The sequence below is a fragment of the Heptranchias perlo genome, chromosome 17 (assembly GCF_035084215.1).
Source record: "Heptranchias perlo isolate sHepPer1 chromosome 17, sHepPer1.hap1, whole genome shotgun sequence".
Taxonomy (NCBI): domain Eukaryota; kingdom Metazoa; phylum Chordata; class Chondrichthyes; order Hexanchiformes; family Hexanchidae; genus Heptranchias; species Heptranchias perlo.
The window spans coordinates 19,957,686-19,981,432 of record NC_090341.1 but is presented as its reverse complement, the minus strand read 5'-3'; the positions used below and the strand labels follow the sequence as shown (position 1 = coordinate 19,981,432).

At 40.4% G+C, this 23,747-nt stretch overlaps 1 protein-coding gene across 3 annotated transcripts in view; it reads right to left on the bottom strand.

Annotated features, from left to right (window-relative positions):
• The window catches only part of mkrn2 (makorin, ring finger protein, 2), a 60,533-nt gene extending 38,034 nt beyond the window's left edge, over nt 1-22,499 (bottom strand). The window contains exons 1-8 of one of the 3 annotated variants that reach the window (XM_067998674.1): nt 22,415-22,499; nt 21,114-21,242; nt 19,480-19,658; nt 15,537-15,877; nt 13,899-14,113; nt 11,831-11,941; nt 6,935-7,079; nt 5,982-6,123 (exon numbers count right to left, since the gene is read on the bottom strand). In XM_067998674.1, the coding sequence (XP_067854775.1) occupies nt 5,982-6,123; nt 6,935-7,079; nt 11,831-11,941; nt 13,899-14,113; nt 15,537-15,877; nt 19,480-19,658; nt 21,114-21,242; nt 22,415-22,443 (1,291 nt within the window). In that variant the 5' untranslated portion in view covers nt 22,444-22,499. Of the gene's footprint in view, nt 1-3,312; nt 6,124-6,934; nt 7,080-11,830; nt 11,942-13,898; nt 14,114-15,536; nt 15,878-19,479; nt 19,659-21,113; nt 21,243-22,414 lie in introns of those variants that run through there. The other 2 variants (XM_067998673.1, XM_067998675.1) reach the window with 2 other exon arrangements.
• Nucleotides 22,500-23,747: the final 1,248 nt, after the last annotated feature.

The window sequence follows — 23,747 nt, the reverse complement described above, 5'->3', positions numbered from 1 at the left end:
AATCAGATTTGATTGGCTCAATTAACTACTTGTCTGTTAAATTACCAATCACAATTTTATGCCCAATGCTTTAGAACTGACAAGATTTAGTTTTTGAATAAAAAGTTACTGTTACATGGTGGGTGCTTATGGCAAAAGAGTAGAAGGCTTTTAAGGTAAATGTCACCTTGTAACTAGTACTATGACTTAAATGTTTTTTCTAGCATTTGAAAAGATGCTACTTATTATTTATGGATCATGTGGCTTTAAATGGAAGGAGGAAACGTAGCGCCAGCTATCTTTTGTAGAATTATTTGCTGGTTAGAGGTGGAAGATATATTTCTACTACAAGTATGGTATAAAATACACAATTCACTTAATCATGATTTTATATAATTGTGACACTACTAAAAGACAATGATCTTTATTCCAAGGTGCAGAACTGAATCACAGCATGCACCAATTAGCGTAAGCCTGTGCCGTTGATCTAGAATTGGAAGCTATGTGACATTAAGTCGACAAATTGCACACTACAATGTTTTGAAAGACCAACAGTGGTTGGACACTGACTGCCCAGTCCACTGAGTTCTTGATCTCTGGCACAATATGGTATCAAGCCATAAGCAGACATTTTGTTACCAATGGCTACTACAGAACAGCGCTGGTCACATGCTTGTTTTTTGGTGCAGCAAATAATGCCTGTTCAGAGAGGCTAAAAAGGCATTTGGCCCAAAATTTTTCTCCAGTGTGTGTGTATATATAGGCTAAATACATTTGCTGGCATTTCCCAATGCTGCCTGCTCCCCTGGTCATCTGATTTAATCTCACTTTTAAATGTTAAACAATTAATATACTTAATTCCAGTTCTTCATTCCATTCCATTCTTACCTTCTGTTAAATAAATTTGCACTATTCCCTACTTCTAAATGGATTCACTTCTCTGTACTTCATGTTCAAAAATTGTGTGTAATATATTTGATCTCAATATACTATTGTTTAGAAATTCCTATCTGCATAGCTTTTTTTTCTCCCTCACCTGTTCCCACTTCTTCCAACTCAACTTCCTACCATCTGCATCCTACCAAGCTCTCCCTCCTCCCCCCTTAGTTGTTTCTCTTCCCAACACCTTGCCCAACTACACTCCTTTTCTAATCAACTGCCGAATTCTATTGTTACCCACTTTCCTTGCCATTTCTTTCCCAGCCACACTCGCCCCTCTTCACTTCTTCCCAATATTCATGTCCAACCTAACCATTCTGCTTCCTGTTTCTTCGTTCCTCCTTCTCGATCTACTTCCGCCACCCGCTCTCCAACATGATCTGCTTTCAGTCACCTCCTCATTTCTCCCCAGTCCCTGCCTACTATAACCAACTCTTCACCAGACCGTACACTTCCTACAAGTTTCATAGTTTAGTAACACCGTTTATTTTTTAAAAATGTATCCTGCTAGTCATGAGCAATACCACAGGAGATCTGCATATTTTTAATGGGATAAAATGTGGTGTGTTTATTTGTGCCATACATCACTAGAGGAGGGGAAGGGTTACAGAAGTCACTAGAAGCACGTAAATGTGCATGTTTTGCTGGTGTCAACTATCAGCCCTGGCACTCTACTCAGTTAGAAAGTTGTGGATTCAAGCAGAGAATGTGGGCTGACACTTCAGTGCAGCACTGAGGGAGTGCTACGCTGTTGGAGGTGCCGTCTTTGAGATGTTAAAAAGTGAGACTCCATTTGCTCCCCTAGGTGGATGTAAAGGATCCAGTAGCACTATTTGAAGAACAGGGGCGTTCTCCCGCCAACATTTATCCTTCAACCAATGTCACTGAAAACAGCTTATCTGGTCATTTATCTCATTGCTGATTGTGGGACCTTGCTGTGCACAAATAGCTGCCTACAACAGTGACTAAGGGGTAGATTTTCTAACGTTTTTGGGCAACTGGCTGGTCGAGCATGTGGGAACAACCACCCAATGATGCTGACGGGGGTCCCGATCCATTTTGAGGGCTGGGCCTCTACCACATGGCAGACAAGCCACGGCCAGACGACGAGCACCGTGGGGCTCCCATTGTTCCAGCCTGCTGCAATATTAGACGTTCCAGCCAGCCTCGCAGGCCAGCAAAAGGTCCATTGGGGCTGGGGGCAGACTAGTGCAGCGGCTTCCACGGTTAGTATTGGGACGTGTGGAGTCGTCGCCGTCCTCCTCCTCGACGGCCACCGCCACCACCAATAATGAATCGCTTACCTTTGAGCTGCTTTGCGGCTGGACTACCAGCTGATACTAGGCGTAGCGTGCATAGTGCACACACTGCCCAGTTAAGTCTTAAATACATACATACGAATTAGGAGCAGGAGTACGCCATTCGGCCCCTCGAGCCTGCTCTGCCATTTGATAAGACCATGGCTGATCTGATTGCGACCTCAACCCTACCATAACCTTTGATTCCCTTGTTAATCAGGAATCTATAACTCAGCCTTAAAAATATTCAATGACCCTGCCTCCACCACTCTCTGGGGAAGGGAGTTCCACAGACTGACGACCCTCAGAGAAAATTTCTCCTCATCTCAGTTTTAAATGGGAGACCCCTTATTTTTAAACTGTGGCCCCTAGTTCTAGTCTCTCCCACAAGGGGAAACATCCTCTTAGTATCTACCACTTCTAGTCCCCTCAGGATCTTATGTTTCATTAAGATCACATCTCATTCTTCTAAACTCGTGTATACAGGCCCAACTTGTCCAACCTTTCCTCATAAGATCACCCCCTCATCCCAGGAATCAGTCGAGTGAACCTTCTCTGAACCGCCTCCAAAGCATTCATGTCCTTTCTTAAATAAGGAGACTAAAACTGCACAGTATTCTAGATGTGGTCTCACCAATACCCTGTACAACTGTAGCAAAACATCTCTACTTTTATATTCCATTCCCCTTGCAATAAATAACATTCCATTTGCCTTCCTAATTACTTGCTGTACCTGCATACTAACTTTGTGATTCATGTACCAGGACACCCAGATCCCTCTGTACCTCAGTTCTGCAATCTCCATTTTAAATTGATGTCATAGAACCCCAATTTAAACACCTAAATTAGCTGAGCGCTTGCTTCAGGCAGCCGCCCGGCCACCTGAGGACCCTGGCAAAATGGTGACAGTGAGAATGTCAAAGTTCTTGCCTGTGATTTTCAAAGCGCTACCGTCCCCTTTCTGCCTGGTGGCAGGCCTTAATTTCCCCCAGATTTCCAAAGTGTTTCATTGGCTGTGAAGCACTATGAGATGTCCTAAGGATGTAAAAGGCGCTATAAAAATGCAGTTGTTTAACAAACCAAAGAGCAGCCATGCTTTTTCTCTACCATAGGAAACTTTTATTCAAAGCAGCACTACTACACAATGGAGAAGACAAGCAGTTGTAAATACAGAACTTTACCCAATTATCTTGCAGGTACAATAGAACTCAGAATCCAGTTACTAGGAGGATACTTTTATAACCATTTTGAGTTTGCTATGATGGGCACTAAAATAACTTTTTTTTGAAATATTAGCACCAATAAGAGATGGTACAAGTTTCAGTATTAGTGTCATTTTATATGTTTGACAAAAGGACTGGTGTTATAACATTCAAGCTGAGTAGTTAGTTAATGACTAACCCTGACATTCACAATTGTTTGACAAGTCCCTATATTCTGATACATATATGAACTGTAGCTGAGTCGTAACACTCGAGCTTTAGTTTGCACTTTCACACAACAAAATACAAATGCTACCATCAAATAAAGTAGGCTCGGCTTGTAGAATAATTCTGTTTTAGTCTCCCCTCCCTCCCCCAACACCACACCACACACTTTGGAAAAGTTGTGAACGTATCCAGGATAGCCACCCACTTCTGAGCATGGGAAAGCAGGATTAGGGGTTTGTCCTCTTGAGATGGGCTGCCTATCACATTGAAATAGCCTGGCTAGCAAATGAAAAAAAATTGAGTTAATGGAACTAAGTATGAATACAATTCTATTTGCATTCTGGGATACCTTGTTTTACTGATTTTTTAATCATAATACTGCACCAAACCACATCTTTACAAATTCGACATGATTAATACACAGTTTTCTAGCCATTTGCAGACTGCCAACATCTGTCCTGCAATCGGTTCTGTATATTCAGGGACTGAAGGGCTAAATTTTGTAACCTATCACTTCCCAGATTTATTAACTAGCAATCTTAACACATCACTGAGCCTTACTGATAAACTCTGACCTCTCATCTATTTTCTTTCAGGGAGACAGACTGCTGTGTTGCTAGTATTTTTGTTTCACCCAGGCGAGGCTCAATAACAATACTTAGCAAAATAGCAATAAATAAAAAAAATGTTTTACTATTTTGTTTAAAAATTGCTTCCAACTTTGGGATCTTAGTAATGATCTGTGGTACAATATATTTTAGTTTTCTTCCAGCTGTCATTGTAATTTTTAAGAAAAGGCAATCCCTAACTTTTTTCACAGCTAACATTTGCAGTAATGTCAAAATATATAGTTTTGTTTCATGGCCATTTGGTTTAAAAGGAGACAGGATCACAACCTTAATCAAATCATTTGAGTCTTGAAGAGCCATGGAGAAAGGTAACATATGGCTAAGTCACTCCAGACTGCTATCATGCAATTCCTGGTAGCTGGTTAAAGAATGGCAAAAAGCAGTGGTCTGGCAGTAGCTTACCTGTCTGCTCTCCTGGCAAGGGAACAATAACAATTTTGGTGGTGGGAGGGGGTGTACACCCCTGCGCTGTTACCAGGCGCCATTCTGGGAAGTAGAAGTCAGGTGCTTCAGAGGGAGAGAGAGAAGACAGAAAAATGAATCAATCCCAGACGGCTCTAGTGCTCTCCTGGGGGCCAGTTTAGAAAAGCACTGATACAAACCCACTAACCTAGGGAATGAGCGAAAAGAGAGGGCTCTTATTCCGAAATGAATATATTCTGCAGCTTCAATTGTGGACTCAAGCTACAAAAGAAGCTCTGCTTTGATATTAATGTGTACTCAGGCAATTAACTACAAGTAATAGCTAAGAAAATGCTGGAAATACTCAGCAAGTCAGGCCGCATCTGCGGAGAAAGAAACAGAGTTAACGTTTTAGGTCGATGACCCTTCGTTAGAACTGGAAGAAGTTGAAGATTTAACAGTTGTTAAGCAAGTACAGAGCCAGGCAAAGGAGGGGAGGTGAGGAAAGAACAAAAGGGAAGGTCTCTGATCGGGTGGAGGGCAGGAGTAACTTCAGTTCAAAACCATTGCTCCCATTTTTTCCAGACAGCAGATGCTGGTAATGGTTCTGATGTTGCCATTTACAGCTCCTAGACCCATCTTGTGTTTCTTTACTTGTCTCATTACCATCCTCCTTGCCGTGCACCATCATCCCTTTTGTCATTTAATCACTCCTGCCCTCCCCCTCCCTTTTCCCTGACTCTGTACTTGCTTAAAAACTGTTAAATCTTCAACTTCTTCCAGTTCTGACAAAGGGTCATCGACCTGAAACGTTGACTCTCTTTCTCTCTCCACAGATGTTGCCCGACTTGCTGAGTATTTCCAGCATTTTCTGTTTTTATTTCAGATTTCCAGCATCCGCAGTATTTTGCTTTTGTTTTGGACAAGTAATATCTCAACAGTTTTGTACATCTTTGCCTTTTAAAATTACAGCTAGAAGAAAATTTCTAATACCAGAAAAAGGGCTTTGAACTGTATATTGAATAGTGCGATCTGCAGTGACTTTAAAAAAGTGTTCAGAATTCATAAATAAATCAGAAGTTTACAATGAAATACAGTGGATCCTGCAAAATACAGTCCTGATTCAACCACAGTTTCATTGTACCATTTGCTCCCATTATATAGCAGTCCTGGTTCAAACATAATTTTGAACCAAGCTTCCATGTTTAGGTGAATCAGTTATGTGTTTCAGCAGAAGTAAGCTGTAATTTAGTTTATAGCATCTTACAATACTACAGAAACAGGCTGATCAGCCTGACTCTCACTGGATGCAGTGTGCTCATCTGCTCCTGAAAGATGCATGAAGAGATCACCAAGCTCTGCCATTTCATCTTCATCTGTATGCTGGGGAACATCCCTGTGCTCACGCTCTTCAATAAAATCCCACAGTCGTACTGAGTGAAGGAACTGCAGGTTTTAAAAAAAGGAATACAACATCATTGTATATTTTATTTTTCTGGAACTTATTTTTAAATATATATTTGCAGACAAATTATGAACTCTTATTTCAAAAATATTACAGAGCAGGTTCAGTTTTAACAATCAACAAAGTGTGCAGTGTTCAATTCTCTTTTCCCAGGGAATAAGTTCATATAATTACACAGTACAAAATCCATTGTTAAAGCTTGGGAGTGTCAGCCTATCTCAAATGCCATTGGCAATGCTCAATAGTTGCTTGGAGTGATATGGATGCAGTTTGTTCACAAAGTAATGAATTAGGTTTAAAAAACTCAGTCTGCTACTTCCACAAATTTAAAAAAGGGCAGTAGCCATCTAATATCAATTGTATGCAAATGTAACAGAGGCCTTCAGGATAGCTTGAATATTAAATCTCAAAATAATTTTTAAAAACAGACAAGTAGACAAAGCTACAAACCAGGGGCATTTTGCAGTTTTTGAGATTTCAAATCAGTATAAAATTAACATTGTTAAGAAGTTGATACACTTTTCTGTTCCTGTGGTTAGGTGGGCTGTGCCTCTATAGGTGGCCATTGGAAATTTCAAATATAATTGAACCTTAAATAAGTACATCCAAAATTTGCACAGTGCGCTCACCTAGGTAGCTCCATGTTAATTACCACCAAGTTAGTGCAGTGGTTTCAAGGGTTCCAGATAATGGTTCACCAGCTGATGCTTTTCAATAGCTTCAGGAGGAACACTGATGAAGTTCACCAACACAATGTCATGCAGTGCAACATCTAGTACTTAGATTGCTTACCCTCACATTGCCTTCAGAACTGAGTTGTTTTCTTGGCTGCTCAGGCTCTGCCATCGTTCCATCAGGGTAAGCGTGAAGGTAAAGGCACTTTCCACCAAACGGACAGGACCCTTTCCCCTTGTCAAAGTATTTACAAGCCTTCTTACTGTTAAGTGACAATAGGAAAAATTAGAAAGGAATATATATTTAATTCACAACTATTGCTGCATTTGGTAATCTAGCTTTGGACAAAACCAAAGAACATTTTATTACTTCACTTTGCAAATGACTAGTCAAGCCTGGAAGAGCAATGTCCTACACATGTGGAATTATCAGTAATTATTCTATCATTGTTTACCATTTGTATTTCTGAACACCTTTTTGTTCTATTTAATGTTCACTTTTATAACACCCGTGTATTTAAGATAGAGCAAAATCTGAGTATAATTCATTGATCATCCCACACCCCTTTGTCTTTATTAGAAATACTAATTTGTATATCATGTAGCTGTATCATGGTACATTTTGTCCTTTCTCGTCAGCTGCACTAGATGGCATTAACAAAAGGTGCCAACTGCAGTAAATATAGTTGCCTCATGAATTTGACCCATTTGGGTGCTGAAACACAGAAGGATTTGAAAAAGTGGGACCAACATACACGTCACAAAACCAGAGCAGGAACAGGAGGTAAAAAGCTGATGATTCTGAAAGCTGTGACCAGTACACTTGCCTCAAGGTACTGATATTGAAAGCCATGCTGCTATTTTACTCGAAGTGCTGTATATTCTTAGAACAAGACGTGGTGTGAGCAGAGATAAGGTGTGTGTGCGCACCAAAGATAAAAACATGTCATACAAACACATAAGCATTTGGTTCCTCCTAGCTTCTTATTAACTAAAGCAGCATTTTAAAATTATTGCAAGTAATCAGTATTTACAGAAACATGGACACTTCACTGGTCCACATCTTGGGGCCCAAAGTTGAAAAATGACTTGTGAAGTTTTGTGAAAATTAATTACATTTTACATTACTGTCCACGATGGACAGAAAAACAGCCCCATAATTTGAGATGGGTAATAGTAGAGCACTCATTTTATTATCCTTCCTCAATCTATACTCATTAAAATACAACTTGGTGTGTAAAATCTTTGTGGCTAGCCTCCACACTATGCCAATTCTGAAACAAACAATTTTTACTATATGCATTTCATTATAAAGATACATTCAAGTTTATTTATAGAACCTTTTCAGGAATACCGATCACACCCATATAAGGTAATCACTCATTTATCTCAGTCGGAATTATATTCTACTAAAAGTAGAAACCTAGATATAGATTCAAAACTATCTGGAGCAAACAGATACTTTTAATATATATCCCATCTATAATCTCACATGTTGAAGCCTAATCATACACTACAAATTGAGATTAACATTTAAATTTACTTGTAGCAACTTTACCCTTTTGGGGAAAAACAGCAGTATGCTGCAAAGGCCTTTATTTGAATTTACATCATAGACCTTGTATATTTTCCCACAAGTTATCAATGACCTTTTGTAGATCTATTTATAGACACAGTCATAGGATAGAGGCACAGTGTTCAAACTTTAAACTCCCTTGGCTGTCTGTACGACAACTCTGTAAATTACATTTAAGTCGCTCATTGGTTAAAACAGCCAATGTCTTTGGAAGGGAGGGGAGAAAACTGGTGGGAATAAAAACCCTCAAGGTTTCAATTTTTAGCTCTGTTGGAAAATTGAATATGAAATCAAACAAGTGCTATACTGGTTTCAACAAGTTTCTTGCACTTTTTTAATACTTTCCGATTTCCATCACAAACGCATGTGTCCTTATATATTCCTTCAACAGGAATTCTGGAGGATGGTGGAATGGATTTTTGATACTATTGAATTTCTTCAGTTAGCTGCAACAAGGATTGCCCCTCTCACCCTCTGCATTAGAAAAGAGATACTGTGTTCAGCTAGCCTGCCACCTAGTGACCAGGACAAGGACAAAACACTTACCATGCACCAGAACTTACTGCCTTCAACATAGTTGTTTGCCTACACAATCTTATTTATGCCTGGACCAACCTTCCCAAAAAAGTGTCTTATGTTACCACAATATTGAGTGCCACCCACTTCAGTAAACCATATAATATGAAGCTATTCTAGGCTTTGATCAAAAAATAGTCATTGTCTACTCTTACCAGTCTGTCTATTGTTGAATTTGTTTTAGTATATTTTTAATACCAATAAGAGAACTTTCACTGTTTCCTGCACAACCTTTATTTACTGTACAAGAGAAACAGAAGCAAAATTGAGTTTTGTGTCACCACCTAAATAGCAGTAAGATAACCATAAGAGATAAGAGTAGGCCATTCGGCCCCTCGAGCCTGCTCTGCCATTTAGTGAGATCATGGCTGATCTGATTTTTACCTCAACTCCACTTTCCCGCCCGTTCCCCATATCCTTTGACTTCCTTGTTGATCAAAAATTTGTCTAACTCAGCTTTGAATGGATTCAATGACTCAGCCTCCACAGCTTTTTGGGGTAAAGAATTCCAAAGATTCCCGACCCTCAGAGAATAAGTTCCTCCTCATTTCCGTCTTAAACGGGCGACCCCTTAGTCTGAGACTATGCCCCCTAGTTTTAGATTCCCCGATGAGGGGTAACATCCTCTCAGCATCTACCCTATCAAGCCCCCTCAGAATCTTGTATGTTTCAATAAGATCTCTCATTCTTCTAAACTCCAATGAGTATAGACCCAACCTGTTCAATCTTTCCTCATAAGACAACCCTTCCATACCCGGAATCAACCTAGTGAACCTTCTCTGAACTGCCTCCAATGCAAGTATGTCCTTCCTTAAATAAGGGCACCAGAACTGTACGCAGTACTCCAGGTGTGGTCTCACCAGCACCCTGTACAGTTGTAGCATGGCTTCCCTGCTTTTATACTCCATTCCCCTAGAAATAAAGGCCAATATTCCGTTTACCTGCTGCACCTGTATGTTGACTTTTTGTGATTCATGTATGAGGACACCCAAATCCCTCTGTACCGCAGCATTTTGTAGTATTTCTCCATTCAAATAATATTTTGCTTTTTTATTTTTCCTCCCAAAGTGGATGACTTCACATTTTCCCACATTATATTCCATCTGCCAAATTTTTGCCTATTCGCTTAACCTGTCAATATCCCTTTGCAGACACTTTGTGTCCTCATCACAACTTGCTTTTCCACCTTTGTATCATCAGCATATTTGGCCACAAGACACTGTTCCTTCATCCAAGTCATTGATATATATTGTAAATAGTTGAGGCCCCAGCACTGATCCCTGCAGCACCCCACTAGTTACAGATTGCCATTTTGAAAATGACCCTTTTATCCAGACTCTTGGTTTTCTGTTAGTTAGCTAATCCTCTATCCATGCCAGTATATTACCCCAACACCATGAGCTCTTATCTTGTGCATAATCTTTAATGTGGCACCTTATCGAATGCCTTTTGAAAATCGAAATATACTGCATCCATTGGTTCCCCTTTATCCACCCTGCCCGTTACTTCCTCAAAGAACTCTAATAAATTTGTCAGACATGATTTCCCCTTCATAAAACCATGTTGACTCTCCTTGATTGTATTATGAGTCTCCAAACGTCCTGCTACTACTTCATTAATAATGGATTCTAGCATTTTCCCAATGACAGATGGTCTATAGTTACCTGCTTTCTGTCTCACTCCCTTCTTGAATAGGGATGTTACGTTTGCGGTTTTCCAATCCGCTGGGACCTTTCCAGAATCTAGTGAATTCGGGAAGATTACAACCAATGCATCCACTATCTCTGTAGCCACTTCCTTTAAGACCATCGGATGCAAGCCATCAGTGATAGTGATCGTTTTTAGTTCCTCCCTCCCCTTTGCCCCTTGATTTTCTATTATTATTGGTATGTTATTAGTGTCTTCTACTGTGAAGACAGATACAAAATATCTGTTCAATTCCTCTGCCATGATACTTAATGCATTTATTAACCACAAATGTAAAAAAATCTCCTTTGAACAAGTTCCAACATTTACATGATGTACAGCAGAAGCTCAAAGTTACAAATAGAGTCTTCAACAAATGGACTAAGTATACCAAGGAAATAAAAGCCTAAGCAATGCCACTCATAATGAACTCCATGGTCCAGTTCCCTCTCACTTCCAACCTTTAGCAGATTCCAAGTGAGTCTGCTGTTGGCATCAGAATTCAGCACTATTCCAGCAAGAGAATGTTAGTGGAAACAAAGTTTTCCCAGCATAAAGTCAATGGGCTCTGTTGCAACTAATAGAGGGCTGCCATTTTCCGTGTGGATGCTGGGACAGTACCATCTCCCAACCTTTCCTTACTTTCACTGCTAATTACTAGTATCAACAAGATCCACAATTTGGACCGGCCAGGTGAGGAATTTTTTTTTTAAAAAAACACTGCATTTATAAAAAGAGAGAAACTTAATCTTAAGAGTACAGTACAGAAAACTGCAGTCTTAAAGCTTGGATATTTCAAAAATGAATGCCATCTGCCCCCAAGGTGCTAATAACCTCAATGTTTACTGTAAATCAAGAACTGGTCCAATATTTATTTAAAATTTCATATAAAGGTGCCACTTACAAATATGTGTATATGTATTTGAGCATGATTTAGAAGAAAGGTCACGTGCCAAGCCACATACATACCCTCCTAGTTGTAAAAAGAGTATGAAATTCTGCCACACAATCGATTGACAGAAGTATATGACTCAAATAGAATTTAATTTAGATTAACCTAGACTAATTTAACTTTTTTTTAAAACCATCTCCATTCTGATTTTATTACACCCATAGTAGACAAATCTCCTCAACTGGAAATTCAATAACCCATTTCATAAAGCAAGAATTTCTCACCTCATTCCCCGCTTGAATGCTTCAATAAGCTGGTCCTTCTCCTCTTTTGCCTCCACCCAGTAAGCACTAGGGATCACAAATTCAGACACCACTCGACACTCAGGGCAGGACCTATGACAATGATTTTTTTTTAAATTGAGAGATTTTTAAATGGAGCATTGATATGTGCAACATTGAACTTGAACTATCAACCATAAACCTAAAAGGATGATTGAAGGAATTGGCAGATTCAATTTTATAAATGCATCCCTAAAATCTTAATTTTAAATTCACACACACAAACATATAACATACATATATATATTATATATATATATATATAGTGAGACATGGTTTAAACTCGTTGAACTCAGGACAGATTGTAAGAGTGCTACAAAAAGGTATGGACAATGAGTGAGAATGACTTCAGGCTAGGTTGTAGTGTTTCTCCCATGGTTAAATAGCCTGCTGACCCTGCCTGAACTGACAGATGAAAGTAGCCACTCATACAAGATGCCAGAGGCTCCATTGCCCATGGAATTATACTCCTGCATTAATCAGCCTAGGCCAGAAGAGGGAAAAATTGAGGGGAAAAACATATATAAAATCTCAGACCAAATTTTTTGAAATACTTCCACAAGTAAGTAATTTCAATGTCACCGCTATGAATTGTAGCAGAGATTCCCAAACTGGGAGGGGGCGGTGGTGGGAGCGGCACGGGGCTCTGAGGTTATCGGGAGGCGCAAGGAGGACAGGCTGGCCAATAATGAGAACCACCAATGCAGCCTTGCATAGCCAGAGGAGATGCATTATGGAGAGTTCTCGGCATAGTACGGGATGTTTGAATCTCTTCCAATACAGATATGTAATCAAACCAAACACCTTCTGGTCCTGATCACCGTAGTTAGATATGGGTAATACCTTTATCCATTAGGCCATGGAGTGGGGGAGGGGGAGGAGAGGGCTATTTCCTCTAAAAACAAACAAACAGTCATCCACATTGTTTAACAGCTTCACTGGATCCTGGGATCTAACACAAGAATTTTTAAGAACGGGAAAGGCCATTAGCCCCGACAAATCTATCCATTTTGTACTCTTTTTATAAAAATATTTCTTCCTGTATCAATAGATCCAATATTATGACCAGCTAGTATACAGCACTGATTAGTCAGTACAGAGCAAATGTCAAATTTGTCCATGCTTTCCCAGATAGTTTAAGCAGAGGTTAGAAATTCTGGGGAATCTCTGGTACAAATTAGTGTCTCTTTGGTGCAGTGCGTCAGCACCAGTACCTTTTCTCCACAGCAATAATGGTAATAATATCCCAGATTAATGTTTAGGATACATATCCATGGATTGAAATGCTTTTTTAAAAAAAATACGTGTTAGAATGGATATTCCACTTAGCTAATAGAAACTTTTCTCACACACATACATATGTGCAGTGCTAGTCACCAAAAGCCTCACTTACTACAAGGCATCCCATTTCATATGTAAACAGTATACAATAAATTAGACTGGCCCACTTAAGAAAGGATTTTTTTGTTTTTGATGGGATTTTTCTCTTTTCCAAAATACATACAACATCATAAGAACATAAGAAATAGGAGCAGGAGTAGGCCAATCGGCCCCTCGAGCCTGCTCCACCATTCAATAAGATCATGGCTGATCTGATCCTAATCTCAAATCTAAATTCATGTCCAATTTCCTGCCCGCTCCCCATAACCCCTAATTCCCTTTACTTCTAGGAAACTGTCTATTTCTGTTTTAAATTTATTTAATGATGTAGCTTCCAGTTTCCTGGGCAGCACATTCAATGCCAAATACATAACCATGGCATGTTCAAGAAAGAGTTAATACAAGTCATGGGTGAGAAAACAGCATTAGGCCCAAAGCTCATCCCTTTAGCACCCCAACTCTCCATGTTACCAACCAACCGCACTAATGTTTGTATCCATTTAAAAAGCCTCACTACAATTGCTGGCCACTTGTTTTGCAGACCATAAAAATTGTGATCAAAATTTATCAGTATCAATATTGAAAAATTGCTACTATAGTAACATTGGTCCATAAAATCAGTTACACTCACTTGATTATTTTATTCTCAAACTGTTTTGCACATCGCCACTGTCTAATGCAGGACAGACAATATGGGTGAATGCAATCAGAAAGAATTCCAAATCTTCTCTCGGATGGTATCGGTTTATCATAGACTATCTCCATACAAATGTTACAGACTTTATCTTGACTCTTTTGTACAGCAAAGGCTTTCTCCATGTCTTGCTCAAATGCAATGAGACACATCTGATTGAAACAAAGGCAAAAGTCAGCATTTACAGCACACATATTTTGAGTAAATTGGACAAATTTACCTAACCAACAGACTTAATGCCATCGTTATCTGGTGGCAGCACAGTGGGTTTTCTACATATGGCATAGTTTGCAGGGAGTACATGCCTGCTCAAGGTGCTGTGTTAGTTGTTACTTTATTTGTAGAAAAACATCAAGAAAGCCACATCGAGCAGAGGCGGAAATTGTGAGAACAACAGGATGAACTGTGAGGGAAGAGGAGATGCTGGACTCAGCATCACCTCACCAGCCATTCAACCGTGAATCAGAGTGATGGGCACAGTGTTAGTGTTAGTTGGGCTGAAGTCTTTTGTAAGCCCTATACATTTCAACTACAGTATATATCCATAAATATTTGAACACAATTTTAGGTGTCAGCCTTGGTTCAGTGGTAGCACTCTCACCTCTGGGTCAGAAGATCAAGTCTCACTCCAGAGACTTGAGCACATAATCTAGGCTGACACTTCAGCGCACTAATGCACTGTCGGACGTGCCTTATTTCGGAAGATACGTTAAGCCAAGGCCCCATATGCCCACTCGGGGATGTAAAAGATCCCATGGCACTATTTTGAAGAAGAGCAGGAGTTTTCCCGGTGTCCTGGTTAATATTATCCCTCAGCCAACATCACTAAACACAGATTATTTGGTCATCTCATTGCTGTTTGTGGGACCTTGCTGTGTGTAGATTGGCTACCGTGTTTCCCTACATTACATCAGATCTACATTTCAAAAGTACTTCATTGGCTGTAAAGTGCTTTGGAACATCCTGTGGTCATGAAAGGTGCTATTTGAATGCAAGTCTTTTCTTTCTTCTCAATTTATAATAACATTTCTCCAGTGGTTTTGCTCACAGTGAGTTGGTGGATATGCTGTTTTATAACAATTGAGCTGTTACCAACAAATTGTGATAGGGAAACTATTACAGGAAATATGTGCTATATGCAACACTTAATATATTATATAATAATATTAGTCGCACCATTTCTGCATCAATTAGGATGAGAAACAGGCAGTAAAACATAGCCATTAAAAAATTCACTGCAAAAGCTATAATCCCAAGCAAAGGGAGATGTGAATTTTACAAGAAATCCTGCCACCCCTTCTTTTCAGCACATTACACTGTTACTTCAAATGTTTTTGTTTTTTTAAAATCAATGCTTCAGGATGACATTTCAGTAGTTTTAATTCATGATGAAGATTAAAGGTAAATTCTTTCAATTCACATAATTTAAAGCTGAATTGATTAAAATAAGTTGGCAATAACTAGAGCAAGCTGTAGCTACTGAATGTGTAAGATACAAACAGGTTAAACGGTACAAGGGTAAATCTGGGCCATTGAAAGGCACATTAAAGCTTCATTACTTTGACCTACACTTGCCTGCTCATGTGCTCTACGTTGTTCAAGGTCAGTTGGATGTAGTACTTGCAGTGCACACACTTCACACACATCCCCATGAAGGTATAAACAGCTGTCACCATAATGACATTCACCAGCTGCTGCAAAAGGGCACAGCTGCTGTGTAGAATTATTGCTGCCTACTGATGCTGAAACATCCAGTCCACTGCGAACTGCGTCCAAATACGATGGTGGCTTCACTTGGACATCTTCATAAGCAAACCTTGCTGAGTCAGAGAAATGCGATGCAGTCTTTGTAGTGTTGCAGTAAGATGGTGGGAAAGGAAACAATTTAGATTTTTCTGCTGTTCGGTTGCAAAGGTCTAAAGAGAAGAATAAGCCCAAAAAAAGTTGTAGCATGAAATGCATTTAAAAGTTACAGGATCATGCTTAACAGACATCATGGAATATAGAAATGGTCAAGGTACTTCCCTTAAGGTCTCCTCTCCCACCCCTCTAGCGGAGCTTATAAACAAAGGAAGGTATGTAAAAGCAAATAATTTCAGGCATACGTTAATGGAATTAAGCTGAAACCTTGATCAAAGAGGTTTACACAATAACAGATGAGATGCAGAACTGGATGAGCAGGTATTCTGGGAATTGAAGAATGAGGCAAGAATGGCAACTGTAGGCAAAAAAGCTTAGATTATGTGTGTGGGTTAGATGGCAAGTATCATTCAGTTTAAGTTACAGTCTGCCAACATTCTACAAACAGGGAAATTCATAATATGGGGCACAGGATAGAACAAATATAACAGCCAAGTGCAGCATAGACCATCCACATTCCATGGCTACAGTGCAGGTTAATAAATTATAAAACAAACCAAAAATCTTTTAAGTGGGGAGAATTTATTTTACCAGCTAAGAAGTAGATGAATACAACTGAAAAGAAACTTGCGTGGTTTCACCCTGTGGTGATAAGATAGTTCTGCTCATCTTTTGTTTTCAGAGGTCACAGCACAGATGACGACAAAAATTGATTTAAGCAGCACACCAAATAAAATCTTCTACTCACATTTTGCACTTTTAAATCTGATTGATGCTTCATTGGCTCTCTCATTCAGAGAATGCTTGAGAGGAGAAATGCTAATCTACTTCTTTCCCTCTGGCTCATCCCCCCATAAAACAAATAAAGAATATTTCGGGTAGGGAATAAGTTAATGGGCAATAATACTCAGTTGCTCCAATTTAACTTATCCTCTGAATAATACCAATGCTGCCAGTTCAGAACAGTTCAAAAACCCTTTAATGCCATGTTTTCACTAAAATTGCACATTTAGAATTCTATCACTGGTAATTACAAACAACAAAATCTATTTGTGTAGATGGAATAAGTATGAACTCATGTTTGTGCTGCTTTTCATTTTCTCATGCAAGTACATTTTGTTGAAATGGTAGCAAGGCTCTGTATTAAGACTGCAGAACTCTGGACACCAGTAATTAGATGGAACACATACAACTAAACGCATACCGGTTCTGTAGCAGCATCGGACCACAAAGTTCTTAAACTGAATAAAAGCACGGGGAAAACCCCACTAAAAATTTCCTCTGCGCAGGCACCCTCACCCCACATTTGAGTCAGTTCTCTCTCAATGGATATAACCTCTGCAGCACAGAAGCAAGATACTGCAGGGTCCAGAAAAGTGGTGCTTTTCAGTATAAAAATATTGTCAATTTCATATCTAGTTATTCATTATTTCTGTATTTAATTTATTTTTTGTTAGTACAGAGGAATATTTTAACCAAAGATCAGGAGTACTGCATACCTCTATTCATGTAAAAAGAAAGTAACGCTGATGACAACACTTGCCCTAGCTCACTCTGGTGGATGGAAACGAGTCTTGCAACAAGCTAAATGTATTTTGTTTCTTCAAGATTTAGCAAGATTGGAGGTGGCAGTGTCCTCACAGGCAAACAAATCTTACAGCCAAATAGATTTTGCTTTGTACTTCCATCCTTTAAAGCACTTAACAGAAAATTTACATCATGAATTAAAATCTCTCAACAAGCTTACACTATTGGAATTAAAGGGCTGGCACTCCCAATTATTTCTGTTGCCCAATTTGCAGTAATAACTGAAACACTGAAATACTAAATATCATCCAAGATACATTGCAGCAGTACGGTGCAAATGTACTCCCATTTTACTTTGAACTGGTCAAATCTTACTGCACTATTCAGACCAAGTGGTTTGAATGATCTGCAGCTTTTGGTTATATTTTTCTTCCCTTTTTTCATACACCATGCATTTATATAGCACCTTTAACATAGTAAAACGTCCCAAGGCTCTGCCAAAGGAATGTAATAAGACAAAAATTGACACCAAGCCAATGAAGGGGATATTAAGACAGATGACTAAAAGCTTGGTCAAAGAGATAAGTTTTAAAGCCTGTGCGGGTTAGAATATGGGCAGCAGAGTTTTGGATGAGCTCAAGTTTATGCAGGGTGGAAGATGGGTGGCTGGCCAGCAGAGCATTAAAATAGTCGAGTCTGGAGGTAACAAAAGCATGGATGAGGACTTCCACAACAGATAAGCTGAGGCAGGGGTGGAGATGGGCGATGTTACAGAAGTGGAAGTAGGTGGTCTTTGTGATGGAGAGGATATGGAGTTGGAAGCTCAGCTCAGGGTCAAATAGGATGCTGGGGTTGCAAACAGTCTGGTTCTGAGAAGGGAATGGAATTGGTTGCGAGGGAACAGAGTTTGTGGCGGTCTTCAGTCTTCCTAATGTTGAATTGCAGCTCATCCAAGGCTGGATATTGGATAAGCAGTCTAACAACAGAGGCAGCAGCAGGATCGAGAGAAGTGGTGGTGAGGTAAAGTTAGTAAACGTCATGCCTTCGGATGATGTCGCCAAAAACAAAGACGACAATGGGCCAGATTTCACTCTGAAAATAACGGCGAGGCTAACAGGGCTCCCCATTATTTCAGTGCATCTGGTACAGCAACATCTGGTGAACACATAGGCGCAGTTAAAGACGGAAATACGGAACTTCCTCCACCAGATGCCCTGCTCCTCCTTAAGCTTCGTGAGAACTGCATCTTGCTATGACACACCATCAAAATGAATGCAACAGCGTGAAGTTCCTCTACTGCCCTGACGGATACAAAGTAATCTTGCCAAAAAAAGGTATATCAAGTTTTTAAAGTCTAACCAAACTTTTAACAGTGTGGTAAGTCTTAATAACTGTCAAATAACCTCTCTGGTACTGAAAATTAACTTTTACAAGCGTGGAGTCTCATTCCTTCAGATCTTAATTGTCGTTAGATATTTAACAAAAAATTTTAATTTTTTTTCTTTCTTTAATTCAATATTTCTTTCCCTCTCTTTATTTTGCTTTCTGTACCTGATTTGACATTGAATTCACTATTCTAACATACACTGCTTGGTTCCAACGCTGCTTATTAACATGCTTCAATCTGAATGGTTAAGGGGATACACAGTCGCTTGCCCCGTTCACACAGGTCCCAGATGCCCGGGAGAGGGCACCGAGCTGGACTGAATGTCCCATGAGAGGAACTTGCCATGCAAAAGCCCATGAAAAGTCTATGGATAAGTGCAAGTCTAACAAACGGCAGGCACTGCTCGGAACAAAACTCTGGCCCAATATAGGGAGTGGAGCTGAAAATACAGTCAAAGAGGAGAGTTTTAGGAAACTTCTGAAAATATGGGGAGAGTTCCATACAGTAAGAGTGTAATAGATGAAAGAGCAATTGTCAAGGGTGGAGCAGAGGGAATGGAGGATAAGGAGTAGGCCAGTATCAGAGCCTCTCAGATTTCACTATATATGCCAAAAGGAAAAATAAGAGACATCTATGTGTTTCTCATTTTGGGAGATACTTATGGTTTTGGTAGGAAAATCTCAAAACTCAGTGGAACAAAAAACACACAGATAAAAAACGGGCACAGAACCCTTTTTAACGCACCTCGATCTTTTAGTTCCAGCGTTTTCTTTTTACATCTTCCAGATTCAGTAACTTTGATGGGCACAGTCTGCTCTGCAGTGGTGGGTTCTGCAATTGCATCATGAACGACAGGTGTACAGGTTACTCTAGAGATCACAGGTCCCACTGCTCTAGATCCAGGAAGTTTCACATGGTCATATCTTATCAATGGAGAATAAAAAGAGTATATAGTTAGACACCATCCACATTGTACCATCACACCATGAATCCTACTGGTGAACAGCATACCCTTTTAATGTAAGCCCAAATATGACCTGCTGATACACAAGGGGGAATTTTAACTCCCAGGCAGAGCCGGGGGGACACATGGGCCGTCCACCCGGGAGCTGCAGTGGGAGGCCCAGTCAATTTTAATGGCTGGGCCTCATTAACATCTGCCGTCCAGCTATCCACTCGAATTGGGCATCCAGAGGGAGGGTTTTGTGGGTCAGAAGGGTGGGAAAGACCAGGGTGGCTTTCTTTGTGGGGCCCAGTGGAGCACTCTGCTTAGTACAGTCAAAAATGACATCAGAATCCTAATGACATCATTGGACCCCGATTTACATTTATTCCTGAGGCTCCTGCCTGAGTCAGGCAGGCACTTCATCCGCCCCAATAAAGCAGCGGCATTGAAATGGCCGCGGGGCAGGAAAAGAGCTGCAAGTCCACCACTTGGAATTTAGCTCACGTGCCACCTGGCTTCTGCCGAGCGGAGGGAGTTAAAATCCTCCCTATAGTCTCACACCACAAAACTGTCCCACCTGGTAGAAAAGGGAAGAAAAAGAACAAAACTATTTTTTGCTTGAATAGCCAAAGGGTCTGCAAAGCGTTGAATAAACCAAGGTGGTAAAAGTGATACCCAAAATAGGGTTACAAAGAATACACTCTGGCATTTCACAGAACTCCACTACTTTGCAGCACTTAAAAATAAAATAATACAGTTCATATCCATAAATATTTTCAGGCCCTTCCACTACTGGGCTGGGATTCATGGCATTTTATCAGAGTAGATAGGTTCCATTTAAATTGGTCATTTGAATCTTCAGCAACCACAATCCACAAGGCTGAATGGAGACAGACATGGCTTTTTTATTCAGGTTTATTTTATAAGGTGGTACTAGATAGGGTTTTAGAGCTCACAGTTGGCCAGCAACAAACTCAGCTGGTACTCCCTTAAGGAAACTAATACCATGAGTTTTTTTTTATTGAAAAACCAAAAAAAAATTCAGGAACTCACTGAATGTGTACTGTTCTTGTTACTAAAGTCTCTCATTACCTGGGAATGTTGCCATTGTTAACACATAAGAAAAAAAATTGAGTCAGAAAATAAAAGGATGTGTTAAACAGGAGGCAGGAATGAGATAGATTAGGCATCAGAGTCAGTAAACGCACTAGCAGAAAAGTAAACAATGTATTCGGATTTAAGCATCCATTTTGTGGGAAAGAGAATGAGCATAGAGTGTACAAGATCTTTGTTTAAACAGGAAAACAATTTTGGATAGCTTCTAATTTACACGCTTGTCCCTGATCCTTAAAGTTGTATAGCCCACTTCCCAAAATAATTCAGTAGTTGTAGCACAGTATTAGTTAAAAAAACAAAATCACTGTATCCCTACCTACAGTGGTCCCCGTAGGCACACTGTCCTTTCTGGTAGAATTTACAGATTGTAGATGGCTTGCTTGTAGACAAATCATGGGAAAACATACACCGGCTCCCTTCACGGCAGACCCCATGCATAAAATATCTAAACAGAATTATTTAAAGGGTTTAGACCATTTTTCCTCTGTTAACAATATAAACATACCAGACATCCACAATGCTCAAGATATCAAATAGGTTATACACACTGTTTACAGAATTATCTGAGGGTTGGGGGGGGGGGGGGAAGGAGAGAGAAGAGGGTAAAAAGTAAAAAAACTTCTATAATATTCTACGAATAAAAACAATGAAAAAGGGCATCCATAAATAGCTATGGCAACATCACTACACTAATCCCTGTGTGATTTCATATTTTACAAAAGCTTTCAGACACATGAAAAAACAGATGTTATGTAGTCTACTCTAACGTGTTAATTTACATTTTATAAAGTGCTGCCTCAAAGTTCTCTCATTGATCCCCAAGCTAGAAACTAACAGAATTTAGAGTGTTAGGGTGTCCATTTTTGTATGCTGCGGGTTAGCTTTTTCATCCAAGAAATTACAAATTAATGGCTTGAAATCAAAACTTTTTGATTTAAAGGGGAACTTTACTCAACTAAACGGGCTGATAATCAAATGTTATTAAAGGAGACAGCATGCTGTATGCTTAACGTACGGCCTCTAGTTGTCATTTAAACTTTAAAACTGCTGTTAAAGGCTGTTCAACATGGACGTTGCATAAAATATATGGCGACCTCTCCAACACAATGACAAATATAGTCGTAAATACACAAAGTACACTGGATGCACAACACGGAACTTAAACTGATTTGCAGTCATATTGTACTCAAAAGCTGGAGAATTCAGAGATTTAATCTGTATTGTCTAGTCTGTGTGCAAACCTAGATTGTAATACAACAACTTGCATTTATATAGCAATTTAACATAGAAAAATGTCCCAAGGTACTTCAAAGAGGCACAATGAAAAAGATGGGCACCGAGCCAAAGGAGATTTTAGGAGGAGTCCCCGGCGGTTAAGGTCCTTTGTGCTGAGGGAGTTTGTTCAGTGCTGGAAGTAGAGTGGAGGAGGAGGGGGGGGGGTGGAGGAGGAGGGGGGGGGGGTGAAGGCCTCACCCTCAGCACAGCCCCCTGTCTCACGGCGGCTGCAGCCGGTGCAAATATAGCACCGGGAGCCGCCAGTCCCTACTCCCGAAAACCCTTCGCTCGGCGACCCCGGACACCAACTCCCACCACGGACACGATTAAGAGGCTCAGTACCTGCACGTCACCTGTTTAGTACTCATCATCCCGCCGCCAGTCCCACATCCTCTTCATTCCCCGCCCTCCCCCCACTAACAACTTCCTGTCCGTCCGTCCGTCCAAACCCACGTACCCACCACAGCACTGACACACGGTTCCGGGGCTCAACAGCGCACCTGCAGTACCGGCAGCGCCAGAGGGGGCGCCTCTGCAGCACTTGTTTATTTCGTAACCAGGAAGTACTGGTCATTTGACGTCATGTGCCCCACCTCCCGCTCTTAACCACCTGGCGCCAGGAGTTATATTTTGTCACGCCTGCTTGTATTTTACTGAATGTCTGATCAATGGTACTTCTCATATCACCCAGAGCTGAGTGGAGCGGGCAAGTCAGAGGACCTTCCTGTGGGTCTGCTCCTGGGCCTGGCCAAAGTGTAGGGTTGCCAACCCTCCAGGATTGCCCTGGACTCTCCAGGAATTAAAGATTATCTCCAGCACACTACTGTGAGCCACCCAGGGACAATAAAACAATTGTGTTATAAAAAAAATTCTTTGAACACTTTGGTTATTAGGAATAACCTTTAAAAAAAAGGGCTACTTGACTGACAGTCAAAAATCATTCAATCCAGAAATGAAGAGTCTATTCACTTTCCAATTGGCCATGGGTAGGCGGTAAGTATGGATGTGTTGGGTGACCAATGGCGGGAGTTTGGGTGGGGCAGTTGGAGGCAGGAGATCATGTGATGACACCTCTAGGAATATGTCCAACCAGAGTTGCCAATCTTACCACGGTGGCTATCTATAGGTCCAGGATGGATACGGCCCATGGGGCGGGGGTGGGTCACTATGGCTGCCTGCCTTCTGCGGTCTTGCCTGAGCCCAGGTGGACCTGGAGAAGGAACATGCGGTGTCCACCTGTGTACGCTTGAGGCATTCCGCAGTCAGAGGGCACTGCAAGGAATGGAGTGTTTAGTGGACACCGAGAGTAATGTTATCATTTAGTTTTCTAAGTTTCCTTTTGTTGAAAGTACATTTAATGCTTGAATTCCTTTATTAGTTGTGCCCCTTAAAAAGGGGGGTACATGTGTAAATTTGTTGTTTTCTGTTGATGACACTGGGGAAATTCAGTGGATTGTTTAAAAAAGGCGTAATAGCAGGATCAGCTGGGGACCAGACTGCACTTTTTGAGTGAAGGTTAAAAAAAATGCAAATGCTGGAAATTTAAACAAAAGCAAAACTCTGGAAAACACTACCCCTGTAACAATAACCCCTCTGTTCTCTTTACAGATGTTGCTAGACCAACTGTTTATTTCTGACATTTTCTGTTTATTTCAGTTTTTATTGGGTACATCAG